The sequence below is a fragment of the Caretta caretta genome, chromosome 10 (genome assembly GCF_965140235.1).
Source record: "Caretta caretta isolate rCarCar2 chromosome 10, rCarCar1.hap1, whole genome shotgun sequence".
In the NCBI taxonomy this organism is placed as follows: domain Eukaryota; kingdom Metazoa; phylum Chordata; order Testudines; family Cheloniidae; genus Caretta; species Caretta caretta.
The window spans coordinates 46,805,391-46,824,856 of NC_134215.1; the positions used below are offsets into that span (position 1 = coordinate 46,805,391).

Sequence of the window (19,466 nt, forward strand, 5' to 3'; positions counted from 1 at the left end):
GCCACGGCATGGAAAGGAGGCCCTGCGGGCTTTGCAGTTGTTTGTGTTTAACCAGGGAAGTCCGGTAACGATGCAAGAGCCCTATTAATACACCTCCCTGGCTCCATGAAGTCAGTTGGAGGGGAGCGCGGAGGCTCATTACTTCGTGTCCCCCGGCACGGAACAGCCTGATTACGTGATGCCCTGGGAGCATCTGCTTTGTTTGCTTCTGCAGGCTCCGTGTTTGCGCTTGACCTGCTGCCATTTTTGGCCCTCATCTGTGAGGTGGATAAAATCCCCTAGCCAGGTGGAAACCCCTGACTCTTCCCTCTGCCAATCCACCGGGGGGTGGGCGGAGGGAGGAACGATGCTTTCCAGATTTGGATTCATTACCAGGCCCCGGCGATAAGAGGAGCAGCCTTTGGGCTCCACCAGGTGTCCATTTGTGGCCAGATGGGCAACTGAAGCGCTCTGCTCGGTTGCCACCAACAGGCAGTGATTGCAGCTGGCGGGCCAATTAAACAGCTGCATTTCCTTCCGGCTTCAAACACGGGACGCTACGTCCGTTTTTCCAGTTCTTTTTACACAGCTACTTCGGTTTCCCCCAACCTCATGCTGGAGGAACGGTTCCTCTGCAGCCACTACCTAGAGCATTTTGCACAGCACTGGCATTTAGTCCCCATCATTACCGGGACAACTTCCCCAGTGCAGCTAAAGCAGAGGTCCTGGGAGTTGCTAGCAATGGCTGGGGCCAAATAACAGGTGGAAGTTGTTTATCACTCCAGGAACGCCTTATTGTTCAGTGCTGCAAAGAGCAGGCCAGTAAATGCTTTGATTTCCTCTGCTCCAGTGTACGGCAGCCTCCCCACGGCTACCTAAGGAGACTGCCTTGCCTGCCATACTCCCACCCCCGGCATGCTGCTGCTGCGCTGGAGGACTTGTCCCCAAGCCACGTACTGACTCTGTGCAATCCCAGAGCAGCAGATAGGACTACAGCAGGGGGCTGAGGATGCAGGACAGCTTGTGGAAAGAGAACAAGGTGAAAACACCCTTACGTCCCAAGATCATCCTCCTGCTGGGATTAGCCTGGCAGGCAGCCCCAGCCTCATGGGCGCTCTGCCATACTCACTCTGCATCACTGTGTCGCTGGTGTAGAGCTCCCCAGTCCCTCGGACCTGGCGGAAGCGGGGTATTTTCCCATTGTGCTGGTGCAAGCCGATGGTGGAATAGATGTCTTTGCCTGCAAGATGGGAAGGATCGTTTGCAGCCGACTGGTTTTTAGTTCTGCCAGGACTTGCCTAGGGAGTATTTTTCCCCTCAAGGGATCTAGCACAGGTGAAAGGAGCTGGGCTGATGACCCTGGAGGGCGGAGCCCCCTCAGACCCGCTGAGCGGGCCTGGCCTGGGTCATGGTGATGCCAGCTTAGCCTGTGTCAGCCCTGGTCTAGCAAAGAGCTCATTCTCCAAGGCCCACTCACGCCGTGGCTTCTGGGCTGGGCCAAGCCCTGCCAGTTGGGGTGGGAGTGGGGGGCTGGCTTTGGATACAGGCACTCGTCCCCTGGGGGCCAGAATCAGCAGCATCACCCCTTAGCTATTCAACAGAGCCATGGAAGCAGCTCTGGTTTCCCGGGGCAGAAGAAGAGCGGAGGGTTTCAGGGGAGAACGGCATTCACAGCAGCCTTGGACGGGGCATGGGGATGAACTCCCCACTCCACTGCCTTCTCCCCTGGGCATAGGGCTCGGTGGCAAGGGGTAGTGTTGGGGATGGGAGAAAACCAAGGGCCCCCAAGATAGGCAGAACGAAATGTGGCGCCTGGAAACCCATCACAAGGGCTGAGCCTCTGTGTGCCTGCCTGGGTGAGGAGGATGGGGCCAGGTCCCCTGCGAGAGGGCAAGAGAACCCACCAGCCTCCCTTCTTTGGGCAAGTGGATGAGGTGTTGGCAATGCCAGACTGCCCAGCAGCTTGGGCACTGGGCAAGAGTGATAGGGGAGGGTTTGCAGGGTTACTACCCATCACCATGGACTCTGGCCAGCTTTGGCAGGACAGTCCCAGGCTCCTTCCTCACACTGCTCCAGAGATAGGCTCTAGCCCAGCCCGGAGGTGGCTCACCCTCTCCTGAGGCTTCCTCAGCAGCTCTGATGCTAGAATTAATGGGACTGACCCTGCACTGGGGGCCCACGACATCACCCTGTTCCTGGCTGGAGAGCAGTGCCCACTTCATGCTCATTCCACCTTGAGCTTCTCCCCAGCACGGAGATCTAAGGCCTGTCCTCTGACCAGCACCAGGCCGATTTACAGACCAGCGATGACATGGCATGGAGACGGCACCATTCCCCCAAAGCCCCTCCCCAACGAGCACGAGCACATAAACAAGGCAAAGCTAAAGACTCTGGGCCAGCCGCCCAACTGGTGGAAATCAGCGTGGCTCTACTGACTTCAGTGTTACACCAGCTGGGGCCCTGGCCCTGCGGTGCTACGGGCCGAAGAACAGACACAAGCATTCGGACTTACCATCAACAAGGACCAGGGAGTTCTGGTTAGGCACAAAAGGGGCCAAGCCCTGGGCGGCCTCTCCAACTTTATTCCGATCGGCCTGGGGAGGGCAGAGGGAACAATTAAGAGTCACTGTTGGTAGGAGGGGTTCTGGCACCTTGTTGTATTCTCCCAGCAGGGTAATGCAATCAACATTGGCTCCAAGTCCCTTCTGGAGCAAGAGGAGATTACCTGCCCCCCAGTATTTGGGCCTGGCATGTGCTTTGGCTGCAGGGGGTCCCATGCAGAGCTAGATTGGGTTGGTGCACCAGGAAGCTCAGGAAAGGTGTTTCCTCTGAGTTAAGGCTGTGGGGGGAGGGGTCAGGTCAAGTGTTCCAAGAAGAACTCTGGCATCAAAGCTAACCTGGAGGAACATTTACAGACAAGTGCATTGGCTTGGCTGGTGTTTTCCTGCATTCCCCTTTGCTGTTACTCACTAGAGATAAGTGATCCTTCCTGTCCTCTGCCACGGATCAGATTTCCCAGGCGGGAGCAGAGAGTGGGTTCGGTCATGGACTATTAAACTCAGCTTCCACATAGGCTTTCCCCACATAGGCTTCAAAGCACTTTGCAAAGGAAGGGGAGTGTGATCATCATCATCTGCATTTGACAGATGGGGAAACTGAGGTACAGACAGGCAGAGCAATTTACTCTGGTCATAGTGCAGGTAAGTGGGGACAGAACCACAGGTCCGATGGAGAAGACACTGGACTAAGCATCAGGTGATCCAGGTTCTAGACCTGCTCACCTACAGGTGACAAACTCCCTGGCTTACCAAGTTCCAGCAGGTGGGCTTGCAGGCATTTGTCCCACATAACAACAGCATGTCGTTGTACTTGCCAATGAAAGTCAGGTAGTTCTTCTTCTCCTCCTGGAAAAGAAAAAGGGGTGCATGAGCCACGGTAGACAGTTTAGTGAATCCCAGCTGCTCCAGGCCCAACCTTAGGAGCCCTGGTAGTACCACTAAGCTGGAGGAGACACCAGGATTTTTCTGGGTATTAAAGCCAGGAGGGACCGTTCCCCATTGTGATCATCTAGGCTGTCCTCCTGGCACAACACAGGCCAGAGAATTTTACTTGGGGAGGGGACTGCAGGATCGGAACACCCTCCAGAGCTCCAGTGTGGGACTCTCAGCCACCCCCACCCCGTAGCACAGAACTGACTCAATCTCCTAATTATACATTCCCCATATTAATGGAATTTGGTGACTCCATATCTCCTGTTCGCCCCTGTCCCGCCAGAACTTCCCACCCCACCCCTGACCCTCAATTCTTCTGACTCATGTTCCCCCTGACTTAAGCCTACATCCTCCACCCCTCTAAGTGCTCATCAAGGTTCCTTTTACGCTGGGTGGCTTAGGAGTCCTACCGCTGAATGGAAAAGGTGCGCTAACAAAGCAGAGGGCTCCTCTGGACTATCTGGAAAACTCCTGATATTTCTCAGAGAGCTAAATCCACCTGGTGAGATCTCCAGACTTACAGACTTACTGGTTTTTGGCAGGCTTCTGTATCATGTGCAGGGAAATCCTCCTAGAGAAAAGGAATAAGCGTGGGTTAGTTCCTGCCCTTGCTGAACAACTGTCTGGAAGTGAATGATGAATGCCGGCAAAGTTCGGTGAACCCATGCGCCACCCACGGGCTCAACTGGCCAGGAAGATGTGGGTGGCTGCATGGCTGGGTCAACACAGATAGTCGGCACTTTCCAGATGGTTCCCATGTGGAAGCTACGGGTTGGGAGCACTTGGGAGGCTGGGCCGGTTCAGGGCCATGTCTGGGAGTTTGGGATAAATGGAGGTGGAAGAGGGGCCGCAGGTGGGCAGAGGGCACAGCTGGGGGAACTAGTAGTGGGTTCAGGTCAGGATGCTGTCAGAGGGCTGTCAGGAAGGGCTCAGGTCTCTTGCTGGGGGAAGTGAGTAGGCATCAGTGGCTGGGTGGAGGAGGGAGTGTTAAGAGGGACTGGGGTTTTCAGAGGGTTAACCAGACTGTCCATTTGTATGACAGCAAGAGGGGTGGTGTCTGTGCCTTATCCCTAAGGGGTTAAGTTGCCTGGGGGGAGTGGAAGGGCATGGAGACAACATCACCCATGCTTCCACTGCCCAGTCCATGGTATAATTCAGAGCCCAAACCACACTGGCCTCCATCATCAGTGATCTCACTGGCTAGTCTATGTGACATCAGAATCACTAATGCTGAGGTCCAACTCTGGCTGGTCAGCTCCCTGGATAGATTGTGCAGGGTCGTTATCCAGAGGGATTAAAACACGGGGCTGGTTGTTGAGACACTGGCCTTCTCTTCCCAGCTTTGCCCCGACTTGCTGGAGGAGGCTGGGCAAGTCACTAAGCTGCCCTGTGCCTCTGTTTCCCTAGCTGTGCAATGGGGAGAATGCGGCTGAATGACTTCACAGTGAGCTTGGGAGGCTAAGCCATGCACATCTATAAAGCCTCCTTACCGCGTGGTTACTGGAGCTCTCAAAGTCGAAGTAGTAGAGCTTTCCCTCTGCTCCCACCAAGAGAGAGGAATTCCCCTCCTCATGGTAGAGAGTTGTGAGAGTCTCATGCTTGTCCAGCAGAAAGCGTCTCTCCCCTAGAAAACACAGCAAAGAAGAGACTCAGCAGGAGTGTCCATGAATCCAGCAGGGTCGTTGTCTGATTACCAGCCACCTTGCCCCACTGAGGAATAGGAAGTACACACACTGATCTACGCCTCTCAGCTAGTTACTTTTGCCACACGGTAAACCCAACTGCGGAGACACCCCCCAGATCAAAGAGACCGTCACCATGTGCAGTAATCAGTAACACCACACCTGACGGATGGACCATCAAGTCTGGTACTCGGTGCCTTTCAGAAGGAGGCCCAAATGCCCGATGCACATCCACTTGTGCCATGCTGCACTGGGGGGGTGGAACCACTTCTTACCCTCACTCGTCCACCAGCACAAGGCTGGAAAGCTCTCGTCAGCTTCCTCGTAGCAAGTGAAACTGCAGACACTGTGCACATTGGAGCAGCTTCTCACAACTGTCCTGAGCATTTACCAGCCCCTACTCATGTGACATGATAAGACAAGTATCTGGCCCACAAGAAGAAAAATAAATGGCTTTCCCCAAGTCAAGGAGAGCCCGGCCAGGTGGGGGCAGAGCAGGGGTCCGGAAATTGGGGCTCCTGGCTTCTAGTCCTGCCTTTCTGTGCCCTGCTGCATTGTACCAGAGCCCCAAAGGACATTGAAACAGAGTCTCTGCTACAGAGGGGAGCTAATACAACCATGAGCAGGGGCCCTGTGTGGGGTGTGCAGCATGTAAAGACACTGTACCATGGAGCAATTCATGTTAGGGGTGGGGCAGGGGTTAATTCAGGTCAGATAAAAGCATTTGAGCTGCTGGGGGCTTAACTCAGCTGTGTCCACTGGGAGCTAGAGGCCTGAGGAGAACCAGCCACGTCTCCACTTTTGCGTAGCGCGGGTGGGCCGTGCCCGTCTCCTGGCACTGATCATGCTGGCGTGGCTCAGCCTCCAGCACAGAGGGGCCTGAGCCAGACCCCTGCAGTTGGCTGCCCTGGGCATTGAGGGCTCTCAGAATCCAGCCCCCCTCCAGATCCACAACATTTTGCAGGCAGCTGGTGTCTAGCACAGGCCAAACCCCCAGATCTAGCCACCCCCAGATGGGGGTGGGGGGAATCCAGATCCGAATGCAGGGGCTCAAATCTCCCTCTACCTACCACACCAATAGCCACTCTCACTACCACCCGCACACTGGTGTCTGCCAGCTGATGCCTCCCACTTCTGGCTCAGCCATAAACAAGAAGAGAGCTAGAGAAGCAAGGCAGAGAGACACAGGAAGGGCAGGGAGGATCCTGATGCCCTTACAGGACGTGGTGGAAGGGAGGGGTTGGGAATATTTGATGCAGGAGGGCAGCAGATGAGAGTGGTTTGTCACTGACTCCAAAGCAGCCAGGTTATTGCTCTTCTTCCCAGACACCGCTAATTGCTAAGTGCGCTGTGCATCTGACCCTTCTGTGTGCAGAACAGGGAAGAGGATTACACAACTGCCGAGAAACTCGGGGAGGAACAGATGAGATTACAAGGCTGCAGCCCTCCCAGGCAGACAAGAACAACATGCCCGACAGCCAGCATCCAGCCTTGAAGCTGCCTGCCAGTGTTGCAGAATCATACACTGCTCCCCCTACAGCAGCTCACAGCTGAGGACCTCAGAGTGCCAGGTAAACAAATTAACCAAGACTCACAAACCTGGGAACTAGGTCGCCCCGTTTTGCAGATAGAGAAACTCAGGCAGATCAAGCAGCAACAGGACCTTCCGCGCAGCAAGTCAGTGGAAGAGGGAGGAACAGCTCCTGCTGTCCTTACTTACAGGCTGCATGCACGAGCCCACACGGTTCCATTTTGCTGCGCTCCCACGGCTCTTCCCCACCCAAGATCTAGTAGGTCAGAGGCAGCATGAGCTAGGTCAGGCCTTACACTGCTGAGTTCTACTGCTGACACCACCAGTGGCCAGGCACGTGCTCTCCAGCATTGGGGAACGAACACCACCTCTGAAAAATCAGACAGCTGTTCCACGGCCTGAGGGGAGCCCCTCCTACTCCCTGTGCCTCATGAGGCTAATAAAACTCACTAGAGGGGAGGTGGTCTGGGGAATGGTGTCTACAAAGTGCAGTGAACTGATCAAGCCCAGTCCCAGTGGTGAGGAGGATTGCTATTTATTCTTCGCTTACGCAGCAGTGCACCGAGGGTCATTAGTGCAACAGCTGAGCTGCGGCGATGATCCCTTCCCTGGGGAGGCTGTAGTGCGACTGCGTTGGTTCCAGGACGGGGAATCCTCATTGCCAAGTCGACCTGTGAGAATCACCCACCCTGGGATTCGTTAGGTTCTGCTCCAGCTGGGCTGGGCTTTGAGGGAAGCTCTGGGCTTCTTCCTCTCCCCGGGGCAAGGGCCCTCTCCGTTGATTCTCATGTCACAGCTGAGTTCTCTAGCAGAGTTCTCCTCCCACATCTCCCTTTGGTGCCTGACTCTGCAGGCCTGGAGCCACAACCGGAGCAGAGAGACCTGCGAACTCAGCCTCCAAGTGGGGGTGATGTCCCTGGGCAGTGCAGCTGCATCTGTGCCCCCTAGGGGGTATCTATAATATAGTGTAAAACAGGGGCATGCGCTAGTCGGATCCCTCCACCGTAGCCACATCACTCGGATCGCGAACTGCAGGCTGGCCACAAGACTTAGCGGGGAGCTAAACGGCAGCCTTGATGAAGAACGTAAAGCCCTGAGCCGCCATCAGAAGCGGTATTCCCCGCTGGCACACCAACGAGTGCAATGCATGACTTGTGCCCGCCCCCCTCCCCCCCCCCGATTTGCAGCTGGTTGCTACAGGCCAGAGCCTTTCTTGGCTGGGCTGGTTCACTCTCCTGCTTGCTAGTGAGACATCTCCCTGCTCTCCGCTCTTCTCCTTCCTCTATTGCAGTGTAGCTGCTCCTTTCTGCTGTAAGCTTCCTCCCAGCGGTGCCCTGCCACTAGTAGCGAACGTGAGGATCCTAGTTTTTCCCTAGACTGGGGGCAGGGGCTATATCACCATCTTCTCTATTAAGAGCCAGGCACACTTAAGTTGCTGTGTCCAGACTATTCAGAGATCTGTCATTGTTCTGACTGTCTCTTACCCTGGCCATCTCGCTGCCCTGGTCTACACTTGGGCCTGCATCTCTTTACCTAGGTTGGGGGCTAGAATCCCAGCCTAGACAAAGCCCGATGTGTGCGGCCGTGTGGGAAGTCTGCACTGGGGCTGCCTGTGCTTTGCCCGACAGAGGGTCTGCTGACACCGCAAGAGCAAGCCCGCCTCGCTCAGTGAAGGCAGCTGAGAGAGGGTGACACCAGTCTGGCGGAGACCCTGGGTACGTACTCCAATCGCTAGCCCACACTGCGCTGTCTTCACCGCTAGCATTACCCAGGTTAGCTGGACTCAAGCTGGCTCGGGAGGCTAGCCCGGAACCAGACGTTGCTGCAGAGACAGACTAGCTGTTGGGTCTTTTATGCCAGCAGGAGGTTCACTTTCAGCCCCAGCCAGCCCATTCTTTCCTGCTGAGAAGGATCAATCAGCGGTGCGCATTGAGCCTCAAGTACAGGAGGAGGGGGCGGGGGAGAGTCTGCAGCCCACATGAGCCAAGGGGAAAAAGGCCCCTGAGCAAGGAAATAAATCTCCGGCAGGTGCCTCTTGATTGACAGAGTCAATGCGCAGGGTGGGCAAAGAGCAGGCTGCACACGACCGAGCTTCCTGCCAGGCGCCTTCAGCCACGGCGCAGGCTGCCTGCCTGTCTGGCACAGCCGCTGTACTCAGCAAGTCAGAGGGTGCCTTGATTGTTCTGGTGGCTGCATTGTCTTCTCTGTGCCTCCTCCTCACAAGCAGCAGCACCTGGGATTCCAGCCTGGGAGCTTCCTCCCAACAGTGTCCAGCTGGGATGCTGCATTGTGAGCTTCCTCCCAGCAGTGCCCGGTCAATGCAGAGTGAGCACCTCCCTGGTCTGACCATGTTAGCGTGGACCAAGACTCCACCAGTGGCTTGTCAGTGCCAGACCCCAGCAGTGTGAGCTTCACCACAACACTGCCCATTCGACTGTAGGCCCGGCCCTATTGTAAAGCCTGTACTGGATCCCACGCACCACCTACTGAGGCAGCGTTGTACCTTAAGGTCACTACGCGCTGTGCCATGATGCTGCGACGCGACATGGCCAGGTTACCCCTCCTCCCTGCAAACAGAGGGCTCACCTCACCTCACCCTGCAGGCTAAGCTTGCAGGAGGCAGGACAGAACCATGAGAATGGGTGCACGATCCTTGTATATCCACAGCGGCCTGTATCGCCGTACCCCAGCCCCCTCACTCTGCATCTTCACCAGAGGGGTTAAATTCCTTCCACTCAGCCATTTGTACCTCAACGTCAGCCTCTAGCGCAACTCTCTGTGGCTGCGCTTATCACCGCTTACTGTCAGCCAGTTTGGTCAACTGCAAGTCACTTCCAGGAAGCTCACTGCCCACCACATCCAGATGGAAAATACAGCAAACCTTAAGCATGTAGTGTTGTGCAAGTCAGTTACAATCACAAAAGGCTTTTGGGGAAGAGATCAGGGCAGCCCTGATATAGTGCTAGAAAGTACCATCCCTTCACGGCTTGGGAGAGAACGGTACATGGGGTTGCCTGCACACAATGCTCTTACAAATGTAGCCTGCTTGCTGACATGACCTGATTGGGTCTCCTCCAGGATCTGTCCTCTGCAATCCCACAGTGCTCTTTGCCAGAGCACTGTCTGTCTCGTGTCCTGGGTGGCTTGCAGGCCAAGCTGTTCCTTGGTTGATCCCTTTCTTGCAGATCCAACAACTTGGGCATGTTCAAAGTGTTGGGCCCATGTTCACTGCTGAATCTTCACCAGATTGAAGACAGATAGAGACACTGAAGCACAGGGAGGTGAAGTGACTTGCCCAAGGTCAACCAGTGACTCAGTGGTGGAGCCTGGATTAGAACCCAGAAGTCCTGACTCCTGGCCAGTGCTGGGCAAATACTGCACAAAAGTGTGTCCATGTCTTTCTTAAAGTGTGGTGCCCATAACAGCAACCTCAACTGGCTATATCAAGGTAATAACCTTGGCTCCCCTAGGGTTTTACATCACAGTAGTTATGGCCATGTAAAATCCACATGCCTTTTTGCAGGGAAGACATAGCCTAGTGCCTGGATAACTAAAGAGCAACCCACTGATCTTATGCTACCAACATACTCTAGCTCTTACTTGGGGGTCCAGTGACCTTTTTCCCTCTTGTGTAACATTGGTCTTCGTCCTACGTTCAACAGCTAACCTAGGGAAACACATGCTGCCTTCAGACTTCCATTTCCCTTATGCAGCACCAGGCTGCTCACTTCATTCCTGCGGATTTCAGTTTGGCTTTTTGCAGTGTGGGCGTTTCGGGAGACTGGGTTTAGTTGAGCTCAGCCATGCTCCAGAGCTCTGCTCAGACCCAAGCTTACACAGAAGCTAATGACTTGTTTCTCTTTGAGCGGCTACAACAAAAACAATCATTTTGCTGGTGCCAGAGCAGTAGTTGTTTTTCTTTCTGTCAGATGCTTCAAAAGGGAGGGATGAATGGTGGAACTCAAAATACACAGGCTTGCCAAATGCCATAAGTGCTTGACTTGCTGCTTTGTTTGGACTCATCTGCTAACCAGGGTTGAACCTGTCTGGTGCTTGGATGGGAGAACTCCAAGAAGAGCCCAGGTCCCGGTACTCTTCTCTCTGAATTGGCACGACCCCCAGTGCTCCCAGAAGTGCAGTGCTGGAAGTGCTGCCCTTTGACGGATTCCCCGTGTGACCTTGGGCATTGATTTCAATGCCTCAATACATTTAAGGATTTGGGTGTGCCTCAGTTTCCCCCTCTGCACAATGGGGCTAGTAGTTCTGCCCTGCCACACAGGGGTGTTGTGAGGATATATTAAAGACTGTGAGGTGATCACATGCCACAGTAACTGAGGCCATATAAATAGACTAGATTTAAAGCCCAAGGCTTGCCCACTGGTGGGGATTTAAAGATCTCATGGCACTTTGGTGCAAAAAGGGGTGCTACCCCCAATATCCTGGCCAAATTCTAACTTGATAAGCTGCATTCTGTATTCCTGTTGGGGTTCCATTTTAACTCTAGCTGTGAGAATTTACTAGGATGCTACGGCTACCATGATCCACTCCCAGAGGTGGGTTTCAGAGTAGCAGCCGTGTTAGTCTGCATCCGCAAAAAGAAAAGGAGGACTTTTGGCACCTTAGAGACTAACAAATTTATTTGAGCATAAGCTTTCGTGAGCTACAGCTCACTTCATCGGATGCATGCCAGAGGGGCTGCATGTCAGAGGTAGGCGAGTTGATCCCCACTCATGCAGTCTGTAAACGCGCTGGGATCCTTCTGGGTGAAAGGTGTCAGGTTGTTCTTCGATTAAGAGACTCAAACCCTCTCCAAGCCATGCTCTGCTTTTCCATGCACAGCCCCAGACCGGCATTTTCAGTGTCTGGTAGGAGAATCACCCCATGTGCATTCTTGATCTCCATTTCAGTGGAGGGGGAAAAAAAAAGTCGCAGTTCCCAGGAGAAGACTGACCCCTCCAATGAGACAATGCCATTAGGAAGGAGGCTTCCCACCCACCCTCCAAATTCCCATCAACTCGCTCTGAGCTTTTCCATGACATTTTATCTGGGTCACACAAAAGCCCCAGGCAGCTGAAGAATCAATGGAGCAATTGTCATTTCAGATGCTAAACTGAGTGGGAGAATGCATACAAGAAAGGAGAGCTTTGTGCTTTGCAGGGAAAGCAGCCAGATCAATTACTGGCAGATACCAGGACCTGGGCACAGCAGAAGAATACGGGGCAGAGAGAGAGATAACAATATGTCCCACAGGAAAGTCGGGCATGTGGGGGTAACGGAGAAGCAGATAAGGAGAAAGAAGGTGCTCTCATAGGAAAATGCCTCCTGTAATTAACTAACAAGAAGTGACCCATCCAAAGAGCAAATGCTACTTCTCCCGACTACTAAGGGAGCTTGCAAACATGGTCAGTTGCACAGCAAGGGAACCAAGAAACAGACTAGCTTCCATCACCTGGGGCTGTTCATGTTATTCAGCTAAGCTGAAGGGCACCACAACTGATCTTCAGTCTCAGTCAGCTGTCCTTGCACACCACATAGTAGGAATAAGCACGTTTGTTCTTTTACTTATGGGGAAGTGAGGAGGTGAATGGCCTCCTGGTACAAATGGCCCAAGTTCAGTGGGGAGTTGCCTTGATCTGCCCCTTCCAGGCACTGCAGTGTCTGGCACGCAGGAATGTAGGACTGGTCCATCCAGTCTGGTATCCTGCCTCCAGCACTGACCAGAACCTGCTCCTTCACAGGAAGATAAGCCCCTCTTTCACCATGCCCCCACACTGCACCTGGCCAATTGTTCAATGCTCCAGCCAGATTTGGGGATGGGGAGGGAGATTTCTTTCCGGACTCCCCACCCCCCGCCTCCCCCTTCCCCAAATGTAACCAGTTTATGCTTCGAAGCCAGAGCCAGTGTGGTCTAGTGCAGTGGTTCTCGAAGCCAGTCCGCTGATTCTTCAGGGAAAGCCCCTGACAGGGCAGGCCGGCTTGTTTACCTGCAGTGTCCGCAGGGTCGGCCGATCGTGGCTCCCACTAGCCGTGGTTCGCCGCTCCAGGCCAATGGGGGCTGCAGGACGGACGGCCAGCACATCCCTCGGCCCGCGCCGCTTCCTGCAGCCCGTATTGTCCCGGAGCGGCGAACCGCAGCCAGTGGGAGCCGTGATCGGCCGAACCTGTGGACGTGGCAGGTAAACAAACCGGTCCGGCTGGCCAGGGGCTTTCCCTGAACAGGCAGCGGACAGAGAACCACTGGTCTAGTGGATTCGGTCTGCTGGTCTCATGAGCTTAGGAGTTCAGAGTAATCAAGTTCTACTGCTGGCTCACCGGTGGTTTGAGCAAATCACTCCTCACTTCTGTACATCGGGGGCTGTAAAAGAGGGATATTAGCTACCTGCCCCCTGGATTTCAGGAGAATATAGTGGCTAATGTGTGTAGAGGCTGTCAGTGCTCCTATATGCGAAGGCTTTCGTATTAGTGCCCGACTACAAATATCACCAGGCATTAGTACAAGTATTAGTGAGTCGTTAATTCATTAGTGCTTAAGAGCCTCGGTTGGAAGTTCCTATTATGGCTCAGATATGGTCGGTTAGCAGGACTCCCCAGTCCTCTATTTCTGTTCTTCTCTTCTTAAAAATAAAAAAGAATCATTAACATCCTGGAAACCCCTTCAAAGGGGAAAAGTACAGAGGGGCCAATTCAGGGAAACAGACCTCAGTAGGGGGAATCCCTTCTCATTTCCATGTAAAAAGCACACAACCCCCTGAAAACTAAAAGAGGTCAGCTGCTCTATTTATGGTACTTATCCAGCTACCACTGCAGTAGTATCGGATACGTCACAACACAGGCTGTGCTATTATCCCCATTGCCTCAATTCTCCATCAATGCAGAGTGAGACTCAAGGATGCGCCCAGGGACACACAGCAAGGGTGTTGCACTAACCACAGATGCATCCTTCCTCCCCAGCATGCCCATGGGTCTATGACGACAGCAGGGTATTTGCTCTGGCACGAGGCCGTGTTCTGCTTGCATTACACTGCAGACAAGTTACCAAGGGAGAGGTCAACTCACTGCTGTCATCAGCGGTGTAGCTACTGGCAGGCAGGGTGAGCGAGGGCGGCAAGTGAGGAGCAGCCGCCCGTGATCAAAGGAGAAGGGAAACACATGATGTTTTCATGTGCTCAGTCACAGGCTTCCTGGCAGTTTCCTGATGAGTGGGAGCCTGTCCCAAGGACTGATCAGACGTGGCTCGCTGTTCAAAGCAGCTCACTTAGTCACTGGCCAGGGGGCCTAGAGATCTCTGCTCAGCTGGACCTGGTCCTGCTGCTGTATCCACCCAATTGTGTGCTAAGTTCCAGTCAGACCCAACTGACAGCACAAGCCGCACTGAGGACATGATCCAAAGGCAATGGGCCTGCACAGGTGGCACGGATGGCAGGTATAATCCGGCCTGCAGACCCCATATTGTCCAACTTGGCTCTCAGATTCCAGGAGTCTGTAGAGCGGGCAGGTTAAAAAAAAAAAAAAAGTCTCCTCTTTACTTGTGATCTGGTTTGATGTGATCGGGGTCACAGAGAGGCAACAGGGACAAGCCCCCACCCCTTCCTCTCCAATGCTGTTCTTACAGAGTCACTGGTTGGCATAAACCTGACTTTTCTGTGGAGCCGGCCTGGTGACAACAGAATGGATTCACCCCTCCCCAGAGACAAGAACAGGCCAGGATCTGGTTGTTGGGGGGCGGGGAGGGAAGTCTCCCAACACAGGTACTGGGTCTCAAGGCCCAAGAAGAGGGGATGTGGCAGGGGGAAACTGGGAATGGGAGGGGGCAGGCTGGTGTCACAGCCCAGCGGCAGCTGGGGATCGGCTGCTGTAATTTTGGCCCTTGGAACAGACCAGGAAAGGGAGGGGTCAGGATGGTTTAAAGTCACCATGGTCCCACCCTGCTGGGCTGGGTCTGTGTGCGCAGTGATGCAGCGCACCATCAGCCCTCCCACATTTCCTTGTAGCCCAGGGTAGCAGGAAGGGTTAATGTCAGTCTCCCCCATAGACTTTAAGGGACCATCATGATCATCTAGCCTGAGCTCCTGAATATCACAGCCACAGACTTTCACACCCCCACTCTTGTAATAGACCCCTAACCTCTGACTGAGTGACTGAAGGCCTCAAATCATGATTTAAAGACTTCAAGTTAGAGAATCCACCACTGACACAAGTTTAAACGTGCAAGTGGCCCGTGGCCCATGCTGCAGAGGAAAGTGAAAAACCCCCATGGTCTCTGGGGAGAAATTCCTTCCTGACCCCAAATATTGCGATCAGTTAGACTCTCATGAGACTAGACTCTCACAATGACTTAGCCCCCAGGCCGGGTTGAGCAAACTGGTTTTTGTGGTTGCTGGCTTCTTCACTTCAGAAAGCACCCAAGGTTGGTCTGTCTCATGGCTCCTCCCCAGTCCCATCAGTTCTATGGGGGAAGGCCACTGGGACCTGTCTTCCTCTTGATTCTCTTCTCAGCATCTTGGGCCTTCCCACGCTCCCCCAACCCCTAGTAGAAATGGGCCATGGAGCTGGTTTGAAGTCCAAAAGGTCCCAGAGGGATTTCAATTGGCTTCCATCTCTCTGGTCAGGGATTGACCTGGGGTCCTCTTGAGCTAAAGAGCCAAACTCTCAATGGGCTGGACACAGGAGACCTGTCACACTCTGGCCTGTGGCTGCACCTCCCTGCCAACACCAGTTCATATGCCTGGTGAGAGCCAGTAACCCTTCACCCTGGGGTGCTACACAGCCACACAGCCAAGCAGAGGCAGGGAGAAGGCACCGGGACCACTAGAGCTATGGGTTTGTTTGCCCTGGGGTCTGGGAGTTCCTTGCCTTCAACCTTGTGATAAAGTGCTGTGAATGGAGTGAGGCTGAGGAGAGTTTGTGGAGTTCTTGGTCCTCTGGTCCCCGAGTGGACGTTGCAGGGGGAACCTAAGCATGGAAGGGACCTCTGGGTAGGAGCATCCTCTAGTTCTCTGCGAAAGGGCATCATAATTATCCCCATTTTACATATGGGGAAGCTGAGGAACAGAGGGCTCTATTCCTTGGGCAAGTCGCTTCTCTCCTCTGTTCCTCAGCGTCCCCGTCCATCACATCCTAGTGCTCCATCCAATAGACTGCACTGTCTCTGCCCTTCCATACGGTGAGCCTGGTGTCTTTGCTCACAGTGTCACGTCTCTGCCCAGGCTACAAAAGAGGTGGGATTTGTCAACACCCCATGTGCAGAGGCTGTAGGCACTGAACTAAGGGGTTCATTTGCTCTCCCTTCCCACTGAACAAGGAGGGATTGTGGTCTCCCACATCACCCGCTGCTGCCCGGGTGGTGACGCTGGTATGTCAAGGCCATTGTGTATCAGGACCCCTTTGTCCTGCACTGTGTGTCATTACTCCAGCTAAGGGCAGCACCATGATGGCGCTTGTATCATTTCAAGGCTATGCTCCCTGCTGAATGATAAACTGTAACGCCCAGAAAGACGGTGTGCGCCAGGTAGGATGTGCAGAGAAGATAGACTCTAATGGCCAACATTTCACACAGCAAGATCCTGCTCTGCCTAAGACTGGAAAGAGGGGAGAAAGAACTCAGCTGGAGAGGAGAAATAGCTGCTCTCTGACACTTCCATAGGGGGCTGTACAAAAATCCCAATTATTGTTACTCAGCAGTGCCCAGAGGTGGTAGGTGCTGCCGGCCTTGATCCGGCTATTGAGGGCAGACCCCAGGGTCTGTGGGAAACCCCACTGAAATCAAAAAGTTCTGCGTGGATGCGCCTGTATGGATGCTATTGCAGGATCAGGGCCCTAGAACAGGGGTGGGCAAACTTTTTGGCCCGAGGGCCACATTCTGGGTGGGGAAATTGCTTGCAGGGCCGGGGGTTGGGCTGTTGGGGCGGTGTGCAGGGTATGGGTGGGGGTGCGGTATGCAGGAAGGAGCTCAGGGCAAGGGGTTGGGGCAGAGAAGGGGTGCAGGGTGCGGCAGGGGTCTCAGGGCAGGGAGTTGGGGTGCAGGAGGGGGTTCAGGCTCCAGCCTGGTGCTGCTTACCTAGAATGGCTCCGGGATGGTAGAAGCGCACACCGGGGCCAGGGTAGGCTCCCTGCCTGGCCCCTCGCCCTCTGGGAAGTGGCCACACTACATCCCTGCGGCCCCTGGGGGAGGTGGGGGGCAAGAGGGCTCCCGCATTTCCCTCCCCTGTACTTCGTTCCTGGCCAATGGGAGCTTTGGGGGAGGTACCCTCAGGCAAGAGCAGCGTGCAGAGCTCTCTGCCCCGCCACCCTAGGGGCTGCAGGGACGTGGTGTGTCTGCTTCCCGGAGCGGAGCCCACAGCAGTGGCAATCCCGCGGGCCGGATCCAAAGCCCCGAGGGGCCGGAGTTTGCCCACCCCGCCCTAGAGGGAGACACGGTACCTGCCCTCCAAAGCTTATCTCAGACAAACAGGATACGTACGGAGAAGACAGTACTCAAGTACTGACATCTGGGGATGGGGTTGTCTTATGATGACATAAATCCTGACTTTCCATAAGTGTTCTTTATCTGCCTGACCCAATTGCCCTTCAGGCTAGCCATGCAGAAGGGCTGATTTCTTGTGTGTGCTGCTAATGATCAGATGAGCTCTTACACATCTTGCCCTACATCAGCGAGGCTGTGCGGCCACAAAACCCATTGGTTCTGAACAATTTGCTTCATGGGCTGCATCTTTATCGCCCCAGGACATAAGGGGGGCAAATGTCTGAATCCTGCCAAGCTACGGACTAGGCACAGAGAACAATGAGGAAAAAAGAAAAAAAAATCACATGCAATTAGACAAGCCAGGATAACATAAGAACGGCCATACTGGGTCAGATCAATGGTCCAGCTAGCCCAGTATCCGGTCTTCAGACAGTGGCCAATACCAGGTGCTTCAGAAGGAATGAACAGAACAGGTAACATCAAGTGATCCATCCCCGGTCATCCACTTCCAGCTTCTGGCAGTCAGAGGGTTAGGGACACTCAGAGCATGGGGTTGCATCCCTGTCCTTCCTGGCTAATAGCCATTGATGGACCTGTTCTCCATGAACTTCTTTTTGGAACCCTGTTATAGTTTTGGCCTTCACAACATCTGCTAGCAATGAGTTCCACAGGCTGACTGCGTGTTGTGTGAAGAAATACTTCCTTTTGTTTGTTTTAAACTTGCTGCCTATTAAATTCATTCAGTGACTCCTAGTTCTTGTGTTATGCAAAGGAATAAATGAATAAAGGAAATGTTACTTTCTGCACACCAGTCAACATCTATCATATCCCCATTTAATAGTCTCTTTTCCAAGTTGAAAAGTCCCAGTCTTTCTAATCTCTCCCTGTATGGAAGCGGTTCCATACCCCTCATCATTCAGGTATAAAAAGCAATCAGCCTTCATGATTCTGCTTCAGGATGCTAGCTAAGGAGTGACTGCCTGGGGCTGGGAGGACTCTTCCATCAAAGGCATGTTGTTGCAAAATTCTCCCTAGTGGGGACTAATATACACCATCCTCTGAAACTGGCTAGTGGGCTAGATGGACCATCAGTCATGGCAAATCTCATGCCCCTCCTGTGTAACCACAGAGCTGAGCAGAGAGGCAATTTCATTTTGGGGAGGATTTCAGTATTTTGAAATCTGGTTTATTCTGACTCTACATTACAACCAAACATTTCGAAACCCTCTGCAAAAGGGAAGGAGCTGCGCAACCTGCAAGTCCTCGACCCCATGGCAAGCTGCTGGATGGGCTGCCCCCAAGCCACGGGCCCTGGAAGACTGGGGAGCCTGGGAACTTCTGGAAACCTGCCTGGCAGGTGGCGAGCATGCTGGGGTTCTGTCAGAACTGTATCAAAATCAGACCATCACTGTGGAATTTGCCAAATCAGAACAAAATAAGTTTCAGTGGGATTTTTGTGACCAGCTCTGTAGAATTGTTCTGACTGGAGAGAATTAGGTTTAGAATTAAGCCATATACAGAGCAGCATCATTTATAAGAACACAGGAAATGACTCACCAGGACAAGCCAATGGGCCCTGAGCTCTGGTATCCTGTCAGATAGGGGCTAATACTGGATATTTCAGAATATACAACAATGACCCAGTGCCCTAATGATGCCCCTAATTGTGACAGACTATACTATCCTTCTTGACTCCAGCTGGGAAATCAGCTTAGAAGCATGAGCATCAATAACCCTGGTAATACTCGATCTTCCATGCTCAAGGGATGCACAGCAACATGTCTCCATAGGGTGCAGTGAGTATATTGCAAAGGCATCAGCCATTACTGGCCTGATATTCAAAGCTGCCGAGCAAACCTGAGTGGGGGCTGCGAGCATCTGTCCCCTTTGATAATCAAGCCACGTGCACTCTGCTTGTTTTTAATTAGTCCATATTTCTATTCCAGTAGTTCCCAGAGGCCCCCCAATCAAGATAAGGGTCCTGTTATGCTAGAGGCTGGATAGCAGAATTCACATACAGCCCTGGATCTGCACGAATCAGTTTCAATGGAAGAGGAGACCAGTGGCCTGGGATGCCAGTTTAAGTAATATAGCCCAGCTCTGATAAAAAAGGCACCAGGACCTTTAGCTTCCATCTAGACAGCCATCGCCAGAGGCAGGGAGATGAAACCTCCTGGCAGTTTTACCATGGTGTGACCCACCTAGCATCATGAGTGGGTGGGTGCAGTGGGTGCCACTTTAAGTCCTATTGCGGGACATCAGGCCCTGCAGGGAGAGCGCTCCCACCTGAGTCTCAATCCCTTTCTGCTCTGCTCCCTCAC

At 53.6% G+C, this 19,466-nt stretch overlaps 1 protein-coding gene across 4 annotated transcripts in view; it reads right to left on the reverse strand.

Moving 5' to 3' along the window:
• Positions 1-19,466, reverse strand: part of SEMA7A (semaphorin 7A (JohnMiltonHagen blood group)) — a 49,449-nt gene that overhangs the window by 14,772 nt on the left and 15,211 nt on the right. For 3 of the 4 annotated variants that reach the window (XM_048868086.2, XM_048868087.2, XM_048868085.2), the window contains 5 exons: positions 4,961-5,094; positions 4,000-4,041; positions 3,288-3,383; positions 2,492-2,573; positions 1,109-1,219 (listed from right to left, as the gene is read on the reverse strand). In XM_048868086.2, the coding sequence (XP_048724043.2) occupies positions 1,109-1,219; positions 2,492-2,573; positions 3,288-3,383; positions 4,000-4,041; positions 4,961-5,094 (465 nt within the window). Of the gene's footprint in view, positions 1-1,108; positions 1,220-2,491; positions 2,574-3,287; positions 3,384-3,991; positions 4,042-4,960; positions 5,095-19,466 lie in introns of those variants that run through there. The other variant, XM_048868088.2, reaches the window with a different exon arrangement.